This window comes from Miniopterus natalensis, chromosome 15 (assembly GCF_054644295.1).
Source record: "Miniopterus natalensis isolate mMinNat1 chromosome 15, mMinNat1.hap1, whole genome shotgun sequence".
NCBI lineage: Eukaryota > Metazoa > Chordata > Mammalia > Chiroptera > Miniopteridae > Miniopterus > Miniopterus natalensis.
Genome location: NC_142095.1, coordinates 7,954,185 through 7,977,410, shown reverse-complemented (window position 1 = coordinate 7,977,410; position 23,226 = coordinate 7,954,185). Strand labels below are relative to the sequence as shown.

Genomic DNA, 23,226 nt, shown 5'->3' with positions numbered 1-23,226 from the left:
TTTTGCTTTATTTCCTTTTGTTTTCACGGTATATTATAGATTTTTATGGGATCACAGAGATTTCCTGAAAAGATATTTTGATCATGATATTTTATCAGCAGGAGATATTAAGCATTTTAAGGTCTGACTTGACACATTAGAATGCTGGGAAGGTCCAAAGTCAGAGATGGCCTGAATGGTTCTCTACTGCCCTCCAGTGGATAAACTAGACAAAGGCGGAAACATTTGTGAAATGGGAGAGACTGGTTTATATTTCTAATACTGGCATGTAAAAAATATAGACAGAAAGAGATAAAAAGAACTAAACGCTATTTTTCCCCAGTGTGTTAAAAAATATGTGCTCTGTTTGAATGATGAGTCATTTAGTACCATGCCTTCTAAGACTGTATTTAAACCGGATTTGCTGACAAGACAAAATAGCACACAACTTTTGACAAACATCTTAAGCATTCTGTCTCTATATTCACTTATATAATATTGTTTTACTTATTTAATTATAACCTTGTAGTCTAGTATATATCATAACACCCTTCTTAGTAGTTATACGGAACTCCTTAAAGAGTTATAAGGAATGATGATGCAGCTTTTCAATTTCTCCATGAATCTGACTGATACGACCAGCTTGCATGAAAAAGTTTATTTAGCACTTCTATTCTTTTTAAAATTAGACTTAAAATTCTATTTTTTTAAAAATTGATCTTTTAAATTTTTTTATTGATTTTTTTTTTTAAGAAAGGGGAAGAGGGGAGAGAAGAGGAAAAAACCTCATCAATTTGTTGTTCAACTTATTTATGCATTCATTGGTTGATTGTTATATATGCCCTAACGAGAGATCGAACCCAAAACTCTGGCATATCAGAACCAACTAAGCTACCTGGCCAGGGCCAAAATTTATCTTTAAAGTATCCAAATTAATGCATTAATCACTAGCAGACAGTAGGAGTTTCAAACCAAGCCTCTACATGATTTTGTAATTTTAAACAAATTTTTTTTAATTTTATTTTTTATTGATTTCAGAGAGAGGAAGGGAGAGGGAGAGATAGATAGAAACATCATTGATGAGAGAGAGTCATTGATCAGCTGTCTTCTCCACAGCCCCTACTGGGGATCGAGCCGGCAACCTGGGCATGTGCCCTGACCAGGAATCAAACCGTGATCTCCTGGTTCCATGGGTGGATGTTCAACCAATGAACCACGCCGGCCAGGCTAAACAAATTTTTAAAACATATTAATTCCTCTAAACAATTAAAACAAAAAAACACACAAAAACATTCATGTCTCCCCCCTGGTGATGATAAGTCTTCAAGGACATACCTGGTTACCTTTGATTTGTTCAGTAAGTAGATTGATCATGGAGCCAGAAAACATGTATTTAAGCATGAGGACAATCCGTTAAAAGTCTTGATCACAAATATTTTTCCAGGCTGTTGAGAAAAAGAGAGAAGGCAAGAACCAAAGCTATAAAATTTCAAGCTGGTTTGAAAACTTTAAAAAGTGATGGAGCCTATATTACATAAAACTTGAGACAATCTACTCTAGGAAATTACAGCACTAGCAATGTTTCCTGAGCAAGGTGATGATTAAAAATAATACCTAAAATAGACTGAAGATTTCCTGTATACCAGGTACTGTGCTAGGATTATTTCATTTACCTTGAGAAGAACCATATGAGATAGGTAGTACTGTTATTCTGCTTTACAGATAAAGAAACCTAAGTTAACTACTTGGTCACGTTAACTGGCAGAGGGAAGGACCAACCTCCAGAGCAAGATTTAACAAGAACGAATCTAGTTTATTTGGAAACAGAAGCCTTCTACAACTCTTATTTACTTTTCAATTTTACTGCATTTTTATTTAATGTGGATTATTTTTTCAGGATGTCAAAGTTTTCATGTTGTCTAGGACATTAAGCAGAGGTCTCAAAAACTGAGAACAATATAATAGGTGTCAAGCCTTCTTACATCTTGAATAGAGACATCAATCTTCCTATGAAAGAAATGCTAAGAGATTGATGGAGGAATTCCGTCAGGATAAGCCTCCTGGCAGCTACGCAACAGAAGACAAAGAACTGAATGGGGACTGGTAAGGCCGATGGTGAGAGTATCTTTGCAGAGCTGTGAAGGTGCTCTGACATCCCCCCTCCTCATGGATAAGGGAGGATGTGTAACGAATTGCCCTACCACTAAGACACATCAAACAATAAACGTTTATTATCTCACACAGTTCCTGTAGGTCGGGAATTTGGGAGTTTAGCTGAATGGTTCTGACTCAAGAGTTTCTCATAAAGTTACACGCGAGATGTCATCTGATTAATGAAGCTGAGGTCATGCACACAATCTTGCCGTAAAAAGGCTAAAAATAAAAAAAAAAGCGGGTAACTGTCTTTCTCACTTTCTGTAAGCAGTGCTCACCATCACCAAGACACACAGTGGGGAATTCCTCAAACACAGAAAGAGAGCTCAAACGATGGATGGCAGAAAATAAAGTCACAGAAATGTCAAATTCAGTCACCCCTTTAGCTGCCCAACACCAATATAACCACCGCTTTTAATGCTTATATGTCAAAAAAAGCTGTCAATATATTGCAACTATCCCTCATTCGACAAAAGGTGTACTAACTGTCACCCTCTAAGCGAGTCAACCCCGTTTCATCAGTTACCACATCCACTCATCCATTTCTAAGCCTAGAACCTCAAGTTGATATCCATGCCTCTGCAACTTATGGACTAAATAACAAAATTTACCAGCAATGGCGCACCCTAAAAACGATAGCAAAGCAAAGGATAAAGAAAGAAAATAAAAGCTAAAACATATACAAGTATACACGATACAGCAATATGGGAAATACAAGAGAGATGACAGCTCTCATTTCATCCCGATCATGAGGATTTCACCTCCGTTATGACTTTCTTTACCAGCCATAGTGTTCCCTTTACTTTCAACTAAAACCTTCATTTCTAAGAAATCTGAGTGTTTGATGGACCTGTGTGTTTATGTGTGCCAGCAAACGCATTTCTGCTTGCTCATCAAGGCTAATCACTCCCACCAATACCATCACCTTGCCCTTTTCCTTCTTTTGACTATCCAGGGATGCAAGACATGCAAAACTATAGCAGTCTCAGCTCCAAATCAATGGGACCGCTTTTCAGCCTTGGTTTGAAGAATTCCTTTTTATGGAGACAAATCTCTAAACCAGCAAAGCCCAGAATCTCAAAGAATGGCAGTTAAAATTTTTTTCAGTGGGGGGTCATTAAGTATATTTCTTTGTTCCTAAAGCCATCAAATTTTGCTTATGGAACTGTGGTGGTTTTGAAAATGCATCCACAAATTCTTTGACACTTCTGCCATAAAAAAAAAAAAAAGGAGTCTCCTTAGATATAACCAGGCTTAGTAAATCCTAATGAACTAGATGTGGTTGGAAGTGACACTGCACAACTTCCACTGTTGGTTTAGAAAAGGCATTAACTACAGCCTCCACCCGAATTTCTCTTTTTGGGGATGCCTGCCCTTGGAACCCAGCTACTATGTTGTAAGAAACCTAACAGCCCTGTGGAAAGGCCATGAGTAGGTGTCCTGGTACAGATTCAGCATCAGTCACCAGACAGGTGGAGTGAGTGGGCCAATAGGTGATTTCAGCGCCCCAGTGCTTAGCGGAACCAAGTGGAAAGCGGAACACAGATAAGCTGTCCCCACTGAGCCCTGCACAAATTACAGGTTCGCAAGCAAAGTATATGTTGCAGGTGTTTTACTTATTTTAACTAAATTTAATTTTTTTATTGTATTACTTTTTTCAAATTAAATTTATTGTATAGTTGTTTTAAACCGCTAAGTTTTCGGGTGGCTAAACAGCAATAAGAGGAACAGGAAGAAAGAGTTCCAACTATTGGACACAATAGAAAGCATATCCTGCGTCCTAGAAGGTAGCATGGCAAGGGTTGTCTCCCGGAAGCGCCCTAAGTAAGGCTTCCCCCAGGCCAGGCGCTTCCTGGCGGTGCACTATATATACCATTGGACCAACGGCTTCTACGGGCCTTAGCTCGCCGCACTGCTGCTCTCCTAACAGGGCGAGTTTCTCGGCCAGAAGCAGTGTGGCGTCAGACACAGCGGGGTACGAAGCATCCTGTCGGTCCCCGGATGGCGGTGCTCACGGACGCACAGCAAACGGGGAAAGCCAGTCTAAACCTACGGTGTGTTCCAGGGAAGACAGGTAACTATTCCCTCAGAGATCGGGAAGGACCGACGGAATCGACTTGCCTCCTCCATGTGGCTGGCTGATCCTCCCGGAGCAGGGGGCGTATGGCCAACTTAGGACCGGTCACCGCTGCCGGCAACCTGCACCCTCAGCAATGGCGTCGGTCGCGGGAGCAGCGCCTGAGCCACGCCGGCCCGGGCGCGAGACGACTTCAACCAGATTCCAGAGCGTGCCCAGCTCCTTCAGCATTTGCAATTTCAAAAGTTGTCTCTCAGGGCCGTTTTAACTGGTGTGCGTTTTTCACCTTCCTAACATCCTTTTCTCTCTTATTTGGACAGACAGACTCTGCTCCTCCTGAAGATGGGGGCCACCGCCTTTGCAATCTCCTCCTCTGAGGCCAGTTTATAGTTCTCCACATTTTGGGGTGTGTCATGGCAAATCTGTCGGTTCCCCCGGCTGCCCAGGGAAACCCGGGGGGAGAGTGTCTGTCCTAAGCCGCCCACGTCCGGCATTATCAATCCTTCCAGCGCTTTCCTCGAGCCCGCCTGGGCCTCTGGCGCAGCACACGCCCGGGTTCAGAGGCCCGCGGGGCTGGATTCCGAGGCTCCCGAGGCTCGGAGGCCGGCGCTCCCTCCGAGACCGGCGTTACACGCACGCACGCGACAATTTCTCGGGACTTCTACCTCACCACAGGGCCACGGGGGGGCCTACGGACAGCCCACCCGCGGCCTCACCACCTGCCCTTGGCCAAAGGGGAAGAGGCGCGACTTCCGCCCGGACGGAGCCACTTCCGGAAGTGACGTAGGAGTGTCAACATGCAAGATGGCGGCCCATCACCGGCAGAACACGGCAGGGCGGAGGAAAGTGCAGGTACGGGGGCCCGGCTCCGCGACCTCTCGGCCGCGGCTGCCAGCCCGGCCCACCTCCGGCGAGCAGATGCCTCGGGCCGCGATCGGCCGGGGTGGCGACGTGGGGCGCGTGGCACGGGGCGCGGCCGGCGGCGAGGGGTGGGGCCGCGGCGCTAACGGCTTCTGGAGGGGGCGGGGGGCGGCCGACCCTGCCTGCCTGGGCCCCGTCCCGGGACCCTCGGGGATTCGGTTCGGAGCCCGGGGTTGCCGATCGCCCGCTTTCTCCCGGGCTCGGGCTCGCGAGGTCGGGATAGGCTCGTTCGCCGCCCACCTGCCTCCCCCTTCCCTTGCCTGTCTGCACAGCGCCCTGCCTGAGCCGCGTCCGAGCGGAGCGGAGGCCTCCGGGCGCTTCGCAGGCGGGCGGCTGCCGAGCCGGGGGACCTGTGCGGGGGCGTGGCGGGGCGGCGGCGCGCAGACGGTCCTGCGGGGTGTCCGTGGGGGCCGCTGCGCGTGAGAGCCCCCTGCCGAGGTGGAAACGACGGGGGCAGTGCGCTGGTGGTGGTGGGGGGGGGAAACGTAATTGTTATTGTTTGGGAATTTCATTTCGTCTTCACCATTTCTTCATCTCCACTGTGCATCCTTGAATCTTCTTTTCTGTCTCCATAATTTACTATCCAAGGCTGAAGAGGTGTCTTAACCTACCGATTTTCAGCGATGCGAGGAATAGCAAAGCCTTACAACAGGTGCTTGCTTCAGGTATAGTGTATGTAGGAGTGACGGTAGGGCGCCCTTAATTCATTAAACGTTACTGAGCACTTAGTGTGGCCCAATAATGTTGGAAAAATGTGCAAAGAATTGAGAGAGTGTAGGGATAAGTAACACCCAGGCTTGCTTTATGAAACAGCATGATCATGTAGTTCTACGGGGTGAAATCAGTGAGCGCTCCTTCAGTGAGGGAACCCCAGCAAATTGCTGTAGGCCATAAAGTCTTCTGGCCAGTGCACTTTGTGTTATTGATCTCGTTGATGTGTAGTACAGTATCCTAAGCACTCAGTAGGTGTTGAATTGAGATCTAAAATAGCTTACTGTTAGGTGATTTTAAAAAAAAAAATTTTTTAAATCCTCAAGGATATGTTTTTATTGATTTGAGAGAGAGGAAGGGAGGGAGGGAGAGAGAAGAAACATACATCTGTCGCCTCCTATACACGCACAGACCAGGAATGAACTGGAAACCTAGGTATGTGCCCTGATTGGGAATCAAACCCACAACCTTTTGGTGTACCAGATGACGCTCCAACTAACTGAGCCACCTGGCTGGGGCTGTTAGGTGATTTTTGAGTGCATCAGTGACAGAATTTAAGTAACCCAGCATGCAAGCCAGGTGGGGAGAATGTCTGCTCCTGGCTAAAATGTAACTCAAAATGGTAATTGTATTCTAGGTGTTAGAATGGTACACTCCTTAGGGTAGTAAGGAGAGCTAATCAGGCCTCTCCATTTCTTGTGTTTAGACTTAAAAGGCCATATAAAAGTATAGGGTGGGGAAATGTAACTCTGCAGTGTGTGTGGAAAAACTGAGTGTTTTAATAAGCTGAATGTGAGCCATTGCATGTAGAATGAGAGGTGATAATTCCACTCTTCGCTGATACGAGTACAGAACTAGAGTTTGAGGTTCAGCATTTATCACCTTGTTCTTAATAGGTACAGCGATCTGGTTGATAGTGACTTTAAACTATTTCCTATTAAGAGCATTCAAAAGAACTGACTAGTCTGCTGAACATAAGATTCAGTGAGTCTTGTTAGCTGGTTTCAGAATTTTCCCCCAAGGTCTAGAACCAATGTGAAAAGCCACAGAGATTGATTTTATCTCATCATGAGGGAGAACTTTTATTTATGGAAGTGTTTTTTAAACTAGAGCATGTTCACTGCAAAAAACCTGCAAACAGCACAAAAGTATAAATGGCCATTGTCCTCCACTCTTCAAAAAAAACTATGGATGGTGATATATAATCCTAGCCCAGGATTTTTCACCCTGAGTGTTATTATTTTTAAAAAAAAAACATCTTTATTGATTTCAGAGAGAGGAAGGGGGAGAGAGAGAGAGAGAAACATCAATGATGAGAGAGTTGTCATTGATTGGCTGCCTCCTGCACCCCCCTGACCGGGAATTGAACCTCGATCTTCTTGATTCTAGGTTGATGCTCAACCGCTGAGCCACACCCAGCCAGGCCACCCTGAGTATTATTGACATCTTGAGGGGATGATTCTGTCGGTGGGGGAGGTGTTGATACTTTTTTAAGGAATTAGAATGATGGGAAATCCTGGCTTCTCAAGAAAAGACCCTTAGCCATATCTGAGTTCCTTTTTATGTAAGATGGGTAATTAAAACTGTGGTGCTAATGTGACATCTGTTAGAACAGGGGTCTGCACACTTTCTCCAAAGGGCCAGATAGTAAGAATTTTACACTTTGTAGGCCATCCTGTGTCATAACCACTGGTCTCTGCCATTACAAGGTGAAACCATCCATAGATGATACCTAAATGAATAGGCTTGGCTGTGTTCCAGTAAAACTTTGTTTACAAAACAGGATTTAGCCCAAAGGCAGTTTTTTACTAACCACCAAGTAGGACAAGATAGACAAGACTGCTTTTCAGAATACTTTTTAAATTAACACTCTAGAAATATAGGTTCCAGCAGAAAGTCATGGTCCACAAGATTGAGCAGGAAAAACAGATGTGAGAATTATTGATACTTGGCCAATTTTTCTTGGCCAAATTTAGCCTGAGTTAGCTTGATAGCTAGAAGTAGCCTTACATAAAAGAACTGTGTGATTCCTTTTATAGGATGTTATAGAACAGGCAAAGCCAATCTGCCGTGAAAAACATCAGATTTCGATTGGGAGTGGGGTGTGGAGGTTGGGGAGGAGTACGAGGCAGCTTGCTAGGAGGGTGGCAATGTCCTGTGTGTCTTACTAGGTGTTTGTATTACACAGGTGCATTCATTTGTCAGAAGTATCTGTACACTTAGGTCTGTACATTTCACTCCAAGTAAATTTTACATTTTAAAAAAGGATCCATGAATAAATAATGAACTATAGTTAATGTTTTACATGCTGAAGTATTTAGGGGGAAGTATCATTGATGTGCAACTTACTTTGAAAGGCGTCGGAAAATAACATCAAATGGATAGATTGTCATGAGGTAAAGCAACTACAGAAAATGTTAATTGTCGAATACATATATGTGGCAGGTATATGAATGTTTGCTGTGTGATTCTTTCAACTTTTGTATGTGTTTGAAATTATTCATAATAAAAGGTTGGGAGAAAATAAGTTTTAAAGGCTAAACCTTAGTTAGACAGTGACACACAGCAGAAGGTCAGCAAGTAAAATTTTAGTGCAGTGGCCAGAGAAGGCCTTGCTGAGAGGCTGACACGTGAGTAAGGATCTGAAGGAAATGCCGAAACGAGATGGCCACAGGGGAAAGAGCATTCCAGTGAGAATGTCAAATGCAAAGGTCCTGAGGTGGGAATGTACCTGGCCTGTCTGGAGTAAAGATGCCTTGCGGCTGGCAGGAGGTGAGTGAAGGTAAGAGGAGTAGGAGATGAACTCAGTGGTACCTGCAGACCAGATCATGTCGAGCACTAGGGCATAGTGAGGTCTTGGCTCTTACTCTAGAGTGAGATGGGCAGCAGTTGGTGAATTTTGAGCAGAGGAATATCCATGATATACATGTGTTTTAGTAAGATCGGCCTGGCTTCTGTGTTGAGAACAGACTGCTGTGAACAAGGGCAGCGAGGGGAGGCCAGGAGCCATTTAGGAAATCCAGATGCTGTATGATAGTGGCCCCCACCAGGCTGGTGAGAAGGGCTTGAAATTAAAGTAAGGATGGCACCAAGGTTTTGGGCCTGAGCAACTGGAAGAATGGAGTCATATTATAGAGAGGAGTTCAGGAGCTCAGTTTGTGATTAAGACACATCCAGGTGGAGATGAGTTAATGCACACCTCAGGGGGTCCTGGGGGCATAGCCCAGAGTGTCCCCTTCGTGTGCCTGAAATGCTTTTAAAATCTCCCTTCTTTTCTTAAAAATATTGTGAATTTTGTACTTATTCCATAATATATCCACATTTGTTTCCATATAAAAAAATTGTTTAGTTACCTTAGTCGGCAGAATGCCTCCCCACCAAAATGTTTTGCCCTAATCCCTGGAACTTGTGAATATATTATGTTACATAGTAAAAAGGACTTTGCAGATGTAATTAAGGTTATAGACGTTAAAGCGGAAGGGTTATCCTGGATTATCCAAGTGGGTCCAATCTAATCATATGAGCCCTTAAAAACAAAAGAGCTTTCTCCAGCTGGAGGCAGAAGTCAAGAGAGATTTGAGGTATGAGGGGGAACCTCTGTTGCAGGAGAGGGTAATAGAAATCATGAGAAGAAATGCAGGCAGCCTCTAGGATCAAGGAAACTCGGCCCTCATGCCTGCAGTCGCAAGAACCTGAATTCAGCCAACTACCTGCATGATCCTGGAAGCAGACTGTCCCAAAGCCTCCAGGAGGAACTAAGGCTTTCCAGGACTTGTGGATTTTGGCCTTGTGAGAGACCCTAAGCAGAGGACCCACCCATTCCAGCCTGACTTCAGACCTAAAGAACTGTGAAATTTAATGAAAGGGACTGTTTTAAGCCACTACATTTGGGTGATCTATTGTGTCAATAATAGAAAACTAATCTGATTATCTTGAAATAAAGTAATCAAAGATTGTTTTTCTCCTGATTGCTTCTACCCTCTGGCACATTACCTATGATTGCAAGGGTCTATAAGCTTGAAAGCAGAGACAGACCACGTGGATCATCCCCACTCTGATTTCTTTGTTTCAGGTCCCAGACAATTGTTTGAGAAATTAACTGCTGCTTACTGAGCCAGCTACAAATACTTAAAGCATAACTTACTGGATGCTTGCTGCCAGGGGACTCCCCTATTATTTTCTTCCTACCAAAGTCCCTTTAATGATCTCTTCCAGAATGCACACTTCCTACCGAGGGTCTCATCCCTTGCCGAGCTCTTACAGTACCTTCTCCTCCCTCTTTTTAAAAGCAAATCAGATGTGAGTCCTCTTCTCTGCCTTAAATGAAGTTTTTCCAGGACCTTGTTCACTCATTTATTGAGAAGTGCCTTCCAAAGCTGGGGGAATTTTTTCTACATGGACTTCCTGTCCTGCCGAATCAAGTGTAAAGGGAAAGACTTTTCAGGCCTGCAGGGTCTAAGTAACTTCTCCTGTGTTAGTTTTTTAGAGACCTGGGGATGTACTTCAGCAAAACTGGGAGTAAACAAAGAACGGAGACCTTGGAATTCAGGAAACATGGCTCTAGCCCAGAAAAGCAGTAAAGGGAAGCACAGAAGATGGCAGCTGTGCCAGCAGACCTAGAGGGCAGCCAGCCCAGCCTGGAGTGCAGGGCGGAGGATGCTGAGGGAGAAGCCTTCTGGGAAAAGGGGCTGAGGGGTTCTTGCTGGAATATCTAATATGGTGCAGCAATTAAAGAAAATTGGAGTTAAAGTGGAGGAAACCACTGAAGAAGGAAAGAAAGAACTCTAGGGAAAAGAAAAGCTCTCCGAGGAAGGAAATGTATTCATAATACAGCACTTAGCTAGTCAGCAGATAGCAGTTGCAGTCAGGCAGTGCAGCCCTGATTACTCATTCAACCCCAAATAGCAGCATATCCAGATCAGAAGAATGGAGGGGAGGAGGTACCGTGGTAGTTTCAGAGCTACATCCTAACCCGCCACAGCCTGAGTAAATAGGTAAATCAAATGGGTAAGCCAGAAATGGTCCCTGACCCCTTCCCACTGGACCGGTCAGATAAGCACGGTATTTCAAGAAATCCAGTAAGTATCCAGAAGAAACGAGGAGTTTAAATTAGTCACCTCTGGGGATTAAGACTGGCATACCATATAAAAAAAGGCATGAGTGACAGTCACCATAATTCCATTACTCGGGAATGATTACTGGTAGTTTTATATGTGTATGTCCTTCCAAACTTGTACTTTTATTTTTAAATGTACATTTAATATTCTGAAATATTTTTACAGTAATGGTTACTATACAGGGCTGTGTCGGACCACATACATTTCACTTAAATATAGCATGGCTTTCTTCCCACGTCAATCAGTCTAGATCTAGGTCAACATTTTTAATGATTGAACAGTATTCTGTTTTATGGATGTGCCAAAATGTATCCCATTAGGATACTTCTAATTCTTTGCCGTTTTCAATCACACATCTGCGGAAGATACTCTTGAAGAGGTGGCCCACTTGTTTAGCTAGGAATCACTTTCCACCTAGAATGAGGACCTGACAATCACGCTATTCTCTGACCCTTTCCCACTGGACCAATCAGATAGTCTCCCAGAAATTTGAAAATTAAGATTCATATATGCTACATGGTCTCTGATAAAGGAAATGTGAGGGGAGAAGCAGATAAGGGGCCTTAAAGCCCCAGAGAAAGTGATTGATAGAGACTGAAATTGACATGGAAGCCAACTTGGTTCCTGATGGCTTTCTAATATCTGATTCATGCTACAAATATTTAATGTCTCCTATGCCAGATACCACGAGCAAGGGGAGGAACAAGGCAGACAAGTTTCTTGCTCTCTTGTAACTTTTATTCTAATGAAGATGATGTAACAAAAAAGATAAATATGGAGTGTGGTAAGCACTGTGGGAGAAATAAGTAGGGTAAGTGACAAGGGGAGGAGATCAGGGAAGGCCTTTGAGAGGAGGTGCCCTTTCTGCTAAGACCTGAGGGTTGAGGTGGGCCAGACAAGATACCAGCTGGGGGAAGAGTTCTTGTACGGATTGGAGAGGTGGGGAGTCTTCCTGGCAGGGGGAACAGTAAATGTGAAGGGATGGGAGGAGGAAAGCTCCATGTATTGGAGGAACAGAAAGGCGATTGGTGTGACTGCCTCATATGAGAGAGGCTGGGGGAAATGAGTTTGAGGAGAGTTGAGGGTGCAGGAAGCATGTGAAGGATTGAACTTTAAATGTAGTGAAAAGCTTTTGGAAGGTGTCAGCAGAGAAGTGTCATGATTTTATTTCAAAATGTCTTTTATGAGTCATACTTTACTTCCTGCCCTTGGGCTGTTAGATATCTTGTATCCTTATGTTAAATTTCCTTTCTTTTTTTTTCAATTTAAGCTGGTTGAGTCGATTTCAGTTACAGTTACTTGTATCCAAGGACCAGGTTAAGACAACATCCTTTTTGTCTTTGTGCACACAACCCTGGCCCTTTCCATGTCATTGATTATTTATATTCATTGGCCATTTTCTTTCTTTTTTAAAATTCCCTTTCATGACCTTTACTCTTTCTGTTGGGGAGTTTGGCTTGCTCCTATGTGTTGTAAGGAATCTTGCATGTTGTCAAGAGTAAACTTTTGTCTTTTGTATTCATTCCATTGCCTTTCCAGTTAGATGTTTGCCTTTTAACCTTGCTCCTACTGTTCTTTGACATTCAGAAGGTATTTTTAAAAATAACGGCTTTATTGAGATAACACTCACATAATATAAAGTCACCCTGTTAAAGTTTACAATTCATTGATTTTGAAGATATTCACAAAGTTCTGCGTTGATCACACAATTCAAGAACATTTTCATCGTCCCAGAAAGAAACCCTTTACCCATTAATAGTCTCTTCCCATGCTCCTCTCCTCCAAGCCCCTGGCAACCACTAATCTGCTTTCAGTCTCTGTGGATTTACATATTCTGGACATTTAGAATAAACAGAATCATAAACTATGTGGCATTTTATAACTGGCCTCTTTCACTTACCATGTTTCTTTTAAGATTTATTCAGGTTGTAGCACATTGTCAGTATTTTGCTCCTTCTGTGGCTGAAAAGTGTTCCATTGCATGCATAGACCACGTTTTGTTTATCCTTTGTCAGTTGGTGGACATTTGAGTTGTTTCCACTTTTTAGCTTTTGCGATCGATGCTGTGGTGAACATTTGTGTACATGCAAAGGGTGTTGACTTGTATTTGGTCAGATCAGGGTTACTCTTTTCCTTTGGAAAGATTGCTGTCTGTCTTGTCATGTTAGCAGAGCCTTCTCAACATAGTGAATGTAAATATTCACCTGTCTTTTTTAAAGTATTTTTATGGTTAAATTATTCAATTTCAACCTTTAGTCCACATGAAAATTCATTTTGGTGTAAGATTTGGAAAAAGATATGTGATTTTTCCCAGTAGAATCACTAGATGCTCCCAGATGGTTTATTAAATAATTCATGCCCTCGTTGGTTTGAAACACTATGTTTACATCAGAATAAAAAATTTATAATAGGAAATTATGTTTTCAAATTTAGTTTTACTCCACTGATTCTTTTATATATATTCCTATTGTGGTACTTCATTATAATTCTGGTAGCTTTAGCTTTATAATACCTTTTAAGGTATTTAATTATGCTTTCATTTTGAAAAATAAAACATTGCACTGTATAGTTTGTCAGCTTCTAGAAAGAAATCCAGTGGGATCTGGCCAGAGTTGGGTTGAACTCGCAGGTTTAGGAAACAGTTGTCCGTTGCGAATCTTCTGTGCTATTACCTGGCACCTCCTTTATTCAGGCCTTTCTCTTGCGGACCTTTTGGGCCAGTTATGTTAGGTCTTCATTTCTATTGCTGTCTCGAATAGGCCCCCCCACTGCCCCGCGCCTCCCATTACGCCCTGACTGCTTGTCTCGCTGAATCAGAAGAGCTTCGCTTTCGTCTCCAGCCAGTTTGACTTTTCATAAGCGTAATTGTCGCGGCGGCTGCTCTTCAGTCCCACGCGAAGCAGACAGAACCTCCCTGCAGTCACGACGCAGCGCACTCGGAAGGGGGAGCCTAGTGTGTGACTTGCTTGCCAGGTCACAGAGGGCCTTTTTGAGGAAGCGTTATTGAAACAGAACCCTAAAGCCTGCAGTAGGGCTGGCCAGAGAGGGGAGGGAGACCTTCCAAACCGAGGGGACCAGCACATGTGACAGTCAGGAGGCACAGCGTGTGCAAGGAACACGGCAGAGGGAGCAAGGACAAGTGTCAGGAGAGGTGAGCGAGGCACTTGCTGCCGAGTTGAGCAGCTCAGATCAGATTGTGAGTCTAGTGGAGTGAGCACTGGAGAGGATTTTGAGCACGAGTGAAACACATTCTAGTTTCCAGCTGCTTGGTGGGCAATGGATCAAAGACAAACCACTGAGTGGAGAGGAGGCCAGTTAGGAAACAGGTACGGCAGTTGAGCATAGACTGGCTCATCTTGGACTAGCCTGTTATTAATGTCATTCTTCTCCACCCTTCCGTCGCTACAGGGTAAAATAAATTTTCATTGGATTGAAAACTTAAGTTTTATATTGGAAAAGATGAGATTCTGAATTTCAGATTGGCCACTAGCAGGCTGCATTTTATTGCATGTTCTGTAACTTCATAGAAAGCCAATGTTGACATGTTTGTCAGGTTTCTTACGTTATTCGAGATGAAGTGGAGAAGTACAACCGAAATGGAGTCAACGCCCTGCAGCTGGACCCAGCCCTCAATAGACTTTTCACGGCAGGTCGAGACTCCATCATAAGGATATGGAGCGTCAATCAGCACAAGGTAAGGCAGGGATCAAGGTGACATTTGAGAGCTATACTCCATGAATTTTGGTCTGTCCAATATGGCATACCTTTCATAGTTTCAGATGTAATCTCTGAGCACTGACTTACTTGGTACATTCTATAAAGACTGCAACCAGCATTCTATGAGCCTTTGAGAAAAACACCCGTAGGGGAGTTTGAGAAGTATTTCAGCAAAGGCAGGGGCTCCATAAACTAGGTCTGTGATAAGAGCTCTCAGCTACAAAGAAACAGAGGTTTGTCTGGTAGAGGGATTACTTGCAACAATTTATTTTTCTGCTTTAAATATGTTCCCATAAAGCCTCTTGGCAACCCTCTCATGCTACTAAGAAGAGGTTGAATATGCTTTTACATTTATAACTGATCTTGAACAGATACTTGATTTCTTCAAGGTTGGTGTAAAAGTATGAAGGCAACGTGCTGCCTTTCCTCAGATTTAAAGTCTGCTTTCTTAAACAGAAACCAGGATTTAAATATACGTAAACACAAACCCCCAGTCAAATGGCAAGGAACTCCTTTTATATTTTGTTTGAATGCCTGTATTGTGAATGGCATAGAAAGGAAGATTCCGAGAAGGAAAAGGGCATTTATGGAGCAACCAGCTATGTACCGTACACTCTTAGCACTTTCATGTCCAGTACGGTCTTAGTTCTCACAAATCCTCCTTCAGGGCAGCTGTTATGGTTCATGCTCATAGATGGGAAAACAGACTGGGAATCCATGGTTAAATAGCTAGTAAGTGACAGAGAATTAGAGCCCATCTAACTTCAAAACCCTGATGGTAAACCTTGCGGTTTTAAAAGTTTGTGTCATCTTAGCAGGTTCCGCAAGTCTGATGTAGGATTCAAAAAAGACCCACTGTTTTGCACACTTACTAGATGGTGTCTCTTTAAAAGGACTTTGGTCTAGTGGGCTTTGGATTCTTTAACCAGCGTCAGTAATGGTGGCCCAAAGTCAGAAATATAGAAAGTAAGAAAACCATGGCTTTTAAGTGCTTTTTGAAACTTATATTTGAATTGGAATGTCACCTTTCTGGAAATTAACAGTATTTCAAACAAATTACAGAAAACACAAATGCTAACCTGCAAGAATCTTGAAAGCTGCCTGTCCTGTCCTCAAACATCTTTTTTCTGGTCTTCATTTTATGACAAGATCGAGTAGCAGCGTTTCTCAGATAGTCTTGGAGAGAGCTGTTCTCTTTGCCCATGAAGTGTCTTGAGCTTGCCTGTCTTGGGTGTAGGATGTAACTAAATACTCTTCTTGAGACCTCTCCTGGTAGTTAAGCCAAGGGAGAGGCATAGAAGAATCTCACATTACTGAATAGAAATGGTGACCAGGGTAGTGCTCCTTTAGCCCTTGGCTTCCGTTTCTTCTCTGAAGGACTGTAGGTACCATGAGGAAAACACTTAATTCAGACGGTAGAAACTGTGTAGGGAGCTAAAAGCAAAAGTATTGGTCTCCGTCTGAGTCAGGCTGGGCTCCTCCACATGCATCTGCCTCATTTCTGTCCCTTCTGTCTGCTGTGGATCTTCACCACCACCGGTTCAAATTCCCAGCCTGAGATTGGTTCATGTCCTGTCCTGTCCTTTCCTAGAACCCCTTGCTGTAGCGTTGTTGCCTTCACTGACTCAAGGCATAAAAATTAAGCAGTTGTCTTGGAAACCTAGGCTTTTTATCAGTAATAAAACTGTCCTAAAACAAAACTTCCATGCACATCTGTTATCTGGAAGCATTAATTCTTGGGAGCTAGACTTTAAGGTTGTGGAGCAGTGTGTCACACTAATTGAAGAATCTAAACGTATCTGTAATTTGTAATATATTTCATTCCTAAGACAAACTAATGATGTCCTATGATTTTTCTTTTAATTTCAGCAAGACCCATATATCGCATCTATGGAACACCATACCGATTGGGTAAACGACATTGTCCTCTGTTGTAATGGGAAAACGTGTAAGTATTTCCTGGGTAGTGGGCTTCAGGGAATTTTAAATTAACTTGATGCATTTTTTTCATTTTTCATGTAAGCTTTTTATTGCAGTATAGCACATGTACAGAAAAGCATACACACCTTGAGAGTACAGCTCAATACAATTTTACAAGGTGAGCACCTGTATCAAGAATAGATCACCAGAAGCGTCCCCCGCCCTGTGCCACCTTTTCACTCACTACCCCTTGCCCCAAGGTACCTGCTCCTCTGTCTACTAAACACTGTAGATTAGGTTTGCCTACATTTGAACTGTAAATAAATAGACTCATACAATATGTATTCTTTTAACCTTATTAATTTTTTTTTTCTTATTATGGTAGGATCCATTTCTTGTGTTTTTTTTTCAGTCTGTGTTACAGAAATTTTCCCAGTCAAATTAGTTCACCTGGAACTTTAAAAAATGTTTGCCCTGCATATTTAAAAAAATATTTGAGACAGAATACAATAGGTTCTAGAAAAAGCTTTACAACATATATGTACTATGTGTGTTTGTGTGTATGAACAGGTGTTTGAATTAATATTAAGAGTATTATAAATATTCAGGGGTGTGTGTGTATAAATATCAGTTTGAAACAATTGTTTTATGATAAGTCTTTAAAATGGTGATAAGTTATACTACTAAGGTGTTCGTTAATTCTTTGCCTCTTCTAGTAATATCTGCTTCTTCTGACACGACAGTAAAAGTATGGAATGCACACAAAGGATTTTGTATGTCAACATTAAGGACACATAAGGTAAAACAACTAACTAAATATTTCCATTTTCAGTGTCTGTAGTGTAATATTGGGATCTCAGTACTTTATGTGGCTCATTTTCTTATTGATCTACCATGTAGATCATAGTACATGTGTTCTATTACAGGATTATGTAAAGGCCTTAGCATATGCCAAGGATAAAGAACTGGTAGCATCGGCTGGGTTGGACAGACAAATATTCCTTTGGGATGTGAATACTCTAACAGCATTGACTGCCTCAAATAACACTGTCACAAGTAAGGTGTTTGAAAAAATTTCTTTGAAAGTACTCCAAGTTGACATAAATAAAGAATGGTTTATAAAGCATCTTTGATAAGTTTGCACTGAGACAGTGGTTCATATTTAGAGAGTGCTTCTACCTGTAGCATTCTAGCCCCCAAGAGTATGTTTGAACAAGAGGAGCTAGTTCCTCACTGCAGTATAAAAATGGTAACCTCTCCAGGTATCACCTGGTGTTTTTGTACGTGTGCATGTCTTAGCTCCCTAGCTAAAGAATAAGTTCCTCCAGGGCAGGAGAGTCTGTCTTACTACTACTTTGTATCTCCCACAGCATTGCCTGGCCCAAAGCCACACACTCAGCAGATATTGTTGATGGAGGTGGTAACTACCAGACAAAGTAGGCAGTTTCTGACTTTTAAAAGTGTTACTGTATATTAAGAGTCTTTGAGTTAATGGCCAAGATGGTAAATACCCGAAGCAAAGAAAGAAAAGATTTTTAGCACTAACTTTACAGGATCTTTTCAGAGCAGCCCTAAAGAATCCAGCCAATTCCAGAAGCGTTCAGGGAGGCCAGGGTGCAGGGAGAGGCCATTCAGAAATGTTCATAGCAAACTAATAGCATAGGTGCCTCATCAACTAAGAGGTCTCAGATTACCAGGTCAGACCCATACAAGTCTGGACTGGAAACTCAGCCTCGTGCTTGGCCCAACCTACTAGAGTCCTCTGGCCAGGTGTCAGGAGGGACTCTAAGGAGCACATTTTTGGCTAAGCCTGGCCTGGAATGTCTGTGTTCGGGACATGGCCTGAGCTATCTAGATCCCTCTACTACAGATTCAGTTTTTCATGCCTGTGGAATACTCATATTGGCATAGCTAAGGCACTTCTAATGAACCCGAGTGTGTGCCAAGAGGGGTGAGTTGGGAGGCTGATGTTTATAATTTTTTGATTATCTTTCTGCTTTTCCCCAGGAAATATGTGAAGTCTAAACACTGTTCTCCCCTTGTTCTTGATTTGCCACCTGTGCACTGCCTCAGGGATCAGTAGCTGGTCCCTACTGGGGCTGTCACGGTCCATCATTTAGCTCTCTAGATGTGAGGCCTGCCTCGGAGACACTAACGAGGGGACAACGCAGAGAAGCAGGGCAGTCCCAGGTCCAAGGCCAGGTGTAGAGGTTCCAGATTTCGTAACACATGTCTTGCTTAGGATCGCTTAGAGAGGATCTCACATCAGGGTTTTTTTTATGATTATAGAAATAATACTAATAGCTAACATTTGTTGAGCACTTCCTACATGCAGTTACTTTTCTGAATACTTTACATATATTAACTCTTTTACTTAACACTTCTCAGTATGCTTGTTTATATTTATTCTTTATTGTAAAATTAGGATCATACTATATAGTTTTATATGCAATTCTTTTCACTTCTGTGATACTGTGTTCAGAATCAAAGGGCATGAACATGATTCTTGCTACATGTTGCCTAATTTCCTTCCAGAAGAGTTGTACCAAATTATCCTCGCTCAAGCAATGTATGAGAGTGCCATTTTACTGGAGGTTTTGATAATTGAATATTACCTTGTTTTCTTTTTAATCTGACTTTGTGAAAATAGTATTTTTGTTTTTATTTGTGTTTCTTTGAAAATAGTGAGTTTGGACATATTTTTCACATATTGGCACATGTATGTCTTTGAAAATACATTGCTTATGTGGATAGTTTTGAGATGACAGTGCAGTTCAATTTAGCAAGTATTTCTTAAGCACTGTGTTTACTCAAATCCAAAGAAGATGTAAAACTTGATGGCAATATTATTATTTAGAATCCTCTCTATTATAGACTTCTTTAGAGCTCTCATAAAGATAAGATTTTTCTAAATTGAGTAATTAAACTTGCAGTTTTTGCTGACTGTGTACTAAACATCTGATGGTTTTGTTAACATTTAGCTCCATTTATCCTTAATAGCTTCTTCTTTAAGTGGGAACAAAGATTCCATTTATAGCCTGGCAATGAATCAACTGGGAACAATAATTGTCTCAGGGTCCACTGAGAAGGTAAGAGGGGTGCTTAAAGGGGGTATTTTATCTCTAGAAAACAAAGACACCAAAATAACTCGGTCTGTGTAATTACTAAATATATAGACAGTGGTTTTGCCTAGTGGGATGCTAAAAGAAAGGTTTTATTTGAACAAATAAGAGTATAACTATGTAATTACTGTCATGTGTGGTGATGGGGGTGGGTGGATGGGGTCTCGAAGGCCTGTGCATTTTTGGACATTAACGAGGCTTCCTCTGACTTGGAAAGGGAGCCGTAGGCAGTGGCCATTGGCAGAAGCAGTATTTCTTTCTCAGAATTTAATGGTTGTCATTTGATTTATAAAAGTCATCTATTCAAATTTCATTATGTATGGACTCAGTTTGTGCGTAACATTTTGTTAAAATTTACAGGTTTTAAGGGTATGGGATCCAAGAACATGTGCAAAACTAATGAAGCTTAAGGGGCACACGGATAATGTGAAGGCTTTGCTGTTGAACAGAGATGGCACCCAGGTACGCAGTTCCCTGGGGACATTCCCCTGATCACTTCATGCTCTTAGCTTTGTCCATATTGGACTGGCTCATATGGTCTCCATGGACCTGGCCAACTTTCTAAAGTTCCTCCCCACTACTACACTGCATGCCTTGTTACCCATATATACATTTATGAATGTGCTTTTACCCGAGATGGTTTAAATAACAGGTAAATGCACTTCACGTGAAGCCAGCTGATTCTCCCCAAGCAGAGGCAGTGGTGTGGTACTACGTTAAACCTGCCTGTCAGCCTTAGAGTGCGTAATTAGTGGGTATCTTCCCTCCTCCGGTCCTTCCTCCATCCCCTTGCCTTATTGACCCCTAAAGACTGAATGTAAATTTAACCACCGACAATACACCACTTTTACGTTAGGGAATTGATCAACAAAACAACTATAACTACTCACTTGGGGGAAAGAGGGGAAAAAAGAAACCTTTACTTGCTGATTCTCAAACTCTTGTGATACAGAAGAGAGTTATCATTACTGGGCCAGAGTTCGTATTGCATCCTGCAGAATTGCCCAGCAGGCTCCTAATCAGGGTCTCTGGTGGCACGTAAGTCAAGGGCTTACGATGTGTAATAGGCCAGTGAACCCCCGGGACGGCAGCCTACTGCCTCAGCTCCTCTGTTGTAGAGTAAGACCCTTATTTAGCAAATCTTAACGATTTAAGGCCTGTCACCATTGCACTTGTTTTGATTGGTGCCAACATCACTGGGGTGAGGCACTTTTCAGAGGCAGAAATACAGGTGGTTACGGTGTGCGTTTGACAGTGTGGAGTCAAGAGAGAAGCCAGTGCAGAGCAGGGGAACTTTCAGACAGGTTTCTAACCCTAACTTTCTTTGTTCCCAGTGCCTCTCTGGCAGTTCTGATGGGACAATTCGCCTTTGGTCCCTTGGTCAGCAGAGATGTATAGCAACGTACCGGGTCCATGATGAAGGAGTTTGGGCCCTGCAAGTCAATGACGCCTTCACGCATGTGTATTCCGGAGGGAGGGACCGGAAGATTTATTGTACAGACCTAAGAAACCCTGACATTCGAGTGCTGATTTGTGAAGAAAAAGCACCAGTTCTCAAGGTATGTGATATATATATTTCTTATTTAATTTAATTTTTTAAATTGATTTGAGAGAGAAACATCGATGTGAGAAAGAAACATCGGTTGGTTGCCCCTGTATGTGCCTGTACATGCCCGACCGGGAATCGAACCTCCACCTTCTGGTATATGGGACAGCACTCCAACCAGCTGAGCCACACCGGCCAAGGCAGTATGTCACATATTTTAGTTTTATATAATTAAGATTGTTACATCTGTTAGCCAAATGTACATTTGAAAATTTGTATATAGGAAAATCTGTACTAAAACATGAATCAATTGTGAGAGTGTAAAAAAGATTATTTTAACATTTTTGTTAGTCACATGTAGAAGAAATGGTGACTTCTTGGGCACATCAGGGATGCCTGGCTCTCCCACTGGCGAATCCTAGTGGGATTGCCCCGCATCACTCCTGAGATCGCCTGGCTTTTCTAACCTGTCGTTAGAGGGGGAGTATGAGGAGTTCAGGTGTCTGAGTTGGTGGCAAAGCAGACCTGTGTCCCCTGCCTCAGGAGAGGGAGGGTGTGAAAGAGCTCTCCTGAAGGGGGAACAAGCTGGCTCAGCTCCACACCGGCACTCCCTCAGAAGTACTTGAGAAGCCATCCGTATTGACACCTGCTAAAAGTAAAGCCTAGGCTGAAAAATGTCCAGTCATAGGACAAAATGTTCAGCCTCACTGGTATTCCTAGAATTGCACATTAAAACGCAGGAATTTCCCAGATGTAAAATGGAGGCATGAAGAATAAAGACAGCCTACTTTGTCTTCTCAGAAACCATCTGGAAACAACAGCAAATACCCATCACCTGTGAAACTGAGTGGCATCTGAAACCCAGTCCACGGGGTAGGAGGGAGGGCTGAAAGGGAGTAGGGAAGGTGAGGCGGTTGAGAGGATGCCTGTGGTCTAGGAGCTCACACAGAGCTGGCCGAGTGCAGTTCTCTAGAGTAGATGACACATCCTCATGGGCAAGCCAGTAACGCCTTGGAGAAGCAAGAGCATTGGGGCGAAATCACAGGCACAGCATGTGTGCAGGAAGCAGGCTGATGGGGGGCAAGCTGGGAGGAGGAGCACTGCGCCGTGAGTTCTGCAGCTGCAGGATCTCTTGGCTCTGGCAGACAGCCATGTGTTAGAAGGAGCATCACTCAACTGAGAGGATTCCTGCTTGTTGGGAGCCAGCCCTGCTCCACAACTCTCATCCTGCAGTTTCCTGGTACAGGAAGAACAGTGGGCAAATGTAGAGTGACTCTTTGTATAATATGTGGGCATTTGTATATTTTGTATGTTTAGTATTTTAAAAATGCAGAAGGGCACACAGTAAACTGTTCGCAAGTACACTGACCTTAGGTGAGAGGGGGTACCTCAGGTGGAGGTACTTTTCACTTTTGCTGTGTTGTTTTTTTACTACAAACATTTTCAAAGAAAAAATAAACATATTTCTTTGTTATTAAGAACATAAAAACAAACAAAAGGGTAGTAAAAAACAAAAAATTCTGGTAAGTCCTTTGGATTGTACCCATTCAGATTCTTTAAATTAACCACACTTAAAACTTTAAGTCACCACTACTACACTTTTATAGGGTCGTGAATTTCTTTAGCACAGACTCCCTTGTTGATCTTTTAAATCCCTAGCTTTTAACACGTGCCATGGTATAGTCAACACACAAATGTTGAATGGACGCATTGTTTAATAATGTATAGCTGGTCCTGGCAGCTCAGAAGAGTCAGCATTCCACAAAGCAATATTTTTGTGCATTGTTTTCAGATGGAGCTTGATAGATCAGCTGACCCCCCTCCTGCAATCTGGGTTGCAACAACTAAATCTACAGTAAATAAATGGGTAAGTGAGCCATTGTACACTTGGCAAAGGATTGAAAACATGTGGTTTGTTATCATGACCTGCCAGATACCTGTAGCAAATGCTACTTGTGAACC

General features: G+C 42.7%; 1 protein-coding gene across 4 annotated transcripts in view; it reads left to right on the top strand.

Annotated features, from left to right (window-relative positions):
• The first annotated feature begins 4,983 nt into the window (after positions 1-4,983).
• The window catches only part of WDR48 (WD repeat domain 48), a 31,649-nt gene continuing 13,406 nt past the window's right edge, over positions 4,984-23,226 (top strand). For 2 of the 4 annotated variants that reach the window (XM_016196162.2, XM_087824849.1), the window contains exons 1-10: positions 4,990-5,062; positions 14,513-14,653; positions 16,546-16,624; positions 17,313-17,395; positions 17,523-17,652; positions 17,967-18,032; positions 19,597-19,685; positions 20,079-20,180; positions 21,053-21,277; positions 23,057-23,131. In XM_016196162.2, the coding sequence (XP_016051648.1) occupies positions 5,015-5,062; positions 14,513-14,653; positions 16,546-16,624; positions 17,313-17,395; positions 17,523-17,652; positions 17,967-18,032; positions 19,597-19,685; positions 20,079-20,180; positions 21,053-21,277; positions 23,057-23,131 (1,038 nt within the window). In that variant the 5' untranslated portion in view covers positions 4,990-5,014. Of the gene's footprint in view, positions 5,063-14,512; positions 14,654-16,545; positions 16,625-17,312; positions 17,396-17,522; positions 17,653-17,966; positions 18,033-19,596; positions 19,686-20,078; positions 20,181-21,052; positions 21,278-23,056; positions 23,132-23,226 lie in introns of all 4 variants that reach the window. The other 2 variants (XM_087824850.1, XM_016196163.2) reach the window with 2 other exon arrangements.